The following is a 2,876-nucleotide window of genomic DNA, read 5'->3' as shown; positions in this document are numbered from 1 at the left end:
TCTCCTGCCTCAGCCTCCTGAGGACCTGGGCATGTGCCACCATGCCTGGCTAATTTTTTATATATATTTTTATATATATATTTTTAGGAGAGATGGGGTTTCACCATGTTAGACAGGATGGTCTCAATCTTCTGACCTCGTGATCTGCCCACCTCGGCCTCCCAGAGTGCTGGGATTACAGGAGTGAGCCACCGTGCCTGGCCCTCATTTGATTCTTACAACAGTCTCTAGAGTTGACACATGAGGAAACTGAAACTTAGAGCAATACCACAACTTGTCCAAAGGTCACCCAGCTGATAAGAGGCAAAGCCAGGCTTTGAAACCAGGTGCTTCCAGCCCTAAAGCCTGCATCCTTTCTTAACCAGTAAGCAAACTGCCCTCATTTACTTATCCACTTAAATGATGAACACAGGAGAAGAGCTCCGCTAAATTAAAAGCAGATTGTTTTACCAGGGAAAAATGGGAAAGAAAGACCATTTAGGAATGGTTTCCAATGGAAATAAATCTCCACTTCTCCCACTCTCGTCCCACCATGCAGCTCTTCCGTACATTTCTTAAATTAAGGTGTGTGGATGTGTACAAACAAATTCCACAGTTTCATTGATTGGTTGATTTGGTTGATAACAATGGTGAATTGAGAAGGAGATGGAATACAAATGGTCAGGGCCTCCTGGCTGGCCACCTGTCATCTACCTTATACTGACCTTGGAGCCCAGAATCCAGTTCATCTAACCGCTTGTCCCCATCTGTGTCCAGAATGTCCATCAGGGTGAGGCCGTCGTGTAGTGCCAGCATCCAAAGAAAGTTCTCTTCTCCTCCACCAGATGGAAGCAGTGGAATCTGTCAGCATCAACGAGGCTTCTAACAGCAATCATATCCCCTCCAGCATCCATCTCCTTAACTACAATTCTTGTGATTTCCTCAAATACGCTGAACATTGCACCTGGACCAACTCGGAAATAGAAGCCAATTTCAGTTTTTGGGAGGAGGGTATTGGTTCAAGTATTTAAATCTTCCACATTTGGCAGCCTGAGGTTTCAGGCCTCTGAGCCCAAGCTAAGCCATCATATTCCCTGTGACCTGCACATATATATCCAGACAGCCTGAAGCAACTGTGTTGTAACCAAGTGAGTTGTAGAGAAATGCCACACTATGAGACTCATTCAGGAGTCCTTTATTGCCGGCGACCGAGAGACGGCTAGCACTCAAAATTTTCTCGGCCCCGAAGAAGGGGCTAGATTTTCTTTTATACTTTGGTTTAGAAAGGTGAGGGGGAGCCTAGCTGAAGCACTCTTACAGAAGTAAAACAGGCAAAAAAAAAAAAGTTTAAAAAGACAAATGGTTACGGAAAAACAAACAGTTCCAGGTGCAGGGGCTTTAAATCTATCACAAGGTGATAGACACAAGGGCTTTGGGTACCATCAACCAGACAGAAATGTGGAGGCTTGGGGTACTATCAACCAGACGAATTCCTGGGAACTGCGGATATAGCTTGCCACAGTATCTTATCAGTTAATTACATTCTTGGATGTGCTGGGAGTCAGCTTGCACAAGTTAAGTCCTTGAGGAAGGGGGGTGGGTAAGGGGCGGCAAGTGAAGGAGCCAAAATGGAGTTTGTCTGGCTCTCTCAGCTAAGGGAGAGTCAATTCAGGTTAAAACAAGGTAGGGTATCACAACTGAAGATCCACAGAAGAAGTGAAAATAGCCTTAACTGATGACATTCCACCATTGTGATTTGTTCCTGCCCCACCCTGATACGATATACTCTCCCCCGCCCTTAGGAAGGTACTTTGTAATATTCTCCCCAGCCCTTAAGAAGGTACTTTGTAATATTCTCCTCTGCCCTTAAGAAAGTACTTTGTAATATTCTCCTGCCCTTGAGAATGTACTTTGTAAGCCTATCCCAAGCCGGTGAGAACTAATGATAATCCCACCACCCTTTGCTGACTCCTTCCTTTTTCGGACTCAGACCACCTGCACCCGGGCGAAATAAACAGCCTCGTTGCTCACACAAAGCCTGTTTCGTGGACTTTCTTCACACAGACACACATGACATGAGGTCAGGGAAGAACCAAAGGTTCCAGGACAACCAGTACCTGGAATGATTTGCCTGCCTTACTTCTAGAAGGTGAGGCAACCATGACTCAGTAAAGAGGGCTAAACATCACAGATCCCAGATTCTCCTCTGCCCCTCATGAAACCCATCTGGAGGAAAAAAGTAGCAGCTACTGTCCCAAATAGGGAAAGTGAGACCCATTTTCTACATCTCCCACAGCAGAGTTATCCCTTTGTTCCAAGGGGCCTGAGGGATGGAAAGGCAGGCCCACCACGCCCCAGCCAGACTAGCGCCAACATTGACGAACAGAGGAACCAGGGAGGGATGAGGGGCACGATTGCCAGACTTCACATTACTAATCTCAACTGGTCGTTTCTTCCCTTGGCTCTGATTCTTGGGCTCCCTGCCTTGCTGTATTCTGCAAGGCAGTTGGATGGGTGCCTCCCTACCAACAATTTCCCAATGAGGCGGTGGTAAGTTGGCCTCAGAAGAAACAAAAGCTTCCTGGGATCCACTTCCCCATCCTACCTTTGGTCACCTTCCCCTACATCCCTTCTGCCTGTTCCAGGCACTTATCCACTCACTGCTTCCTTCTCTGTCTCTACCCCCATCATGGTGGTTGATGCTCAATTCACCACCACCCTGGGAATTCCAGGTGTCTGGAAAGACAGTGCCCGGGAACCACAGGCCCATCTCAAGTGGTACCCACCTCCTCTCTGACCTTAGCTGTTCACCAGAAATGGAAGTTGTGAGAATCCCTGCTGCAGATCTCTGCACACTTCCTGGCCTCTGAATCTCAGGAAGCTAAAATAATGAAATT

General features: G+C 47.0%; 1 protein-coding gene across 1 annotated transcript in view; it reads right to left on the bottom strand.

Annotated features, from left to right (window-relative positions):
• The window catches only part of GSDMB (gasdermin B), a 21,478-nt gene extending 18,602 nt beyond the window's left edge, over positions 1 to 2,876 (bottom strand). The window contains 3 exon segments of the mRNA XM_011929871.1: positions 705 to 779; positions 782 to 943; positions 2,766 to 2,876. Coding sequence (XP_011785261.1) covers positions 705 to 779; positions 782 to 938 — 232 coding nt within the window. The 5' untranslated portion in view covers positions 939 to 943; positions 2,766 to 2,876.

Source organism: Colobus angolensis, unplaced genomic scaffold (genome assembly GCF_000951035.1).
Source record: "Colobus angolensis palliatus isolate OR3802 unplaced genomic scaffold, Cang.pa_1.0 Scaffold83, whole genome shotgun sequence".
NCBI lineage: Eukaryota > Metazoa > Chordata > Mammalia > Primates > Cercopithecidae > Colobus > Colobus angolensis.
This window is presented reverse-complemented; position numbering and strand designations above follow the sequence as displayed.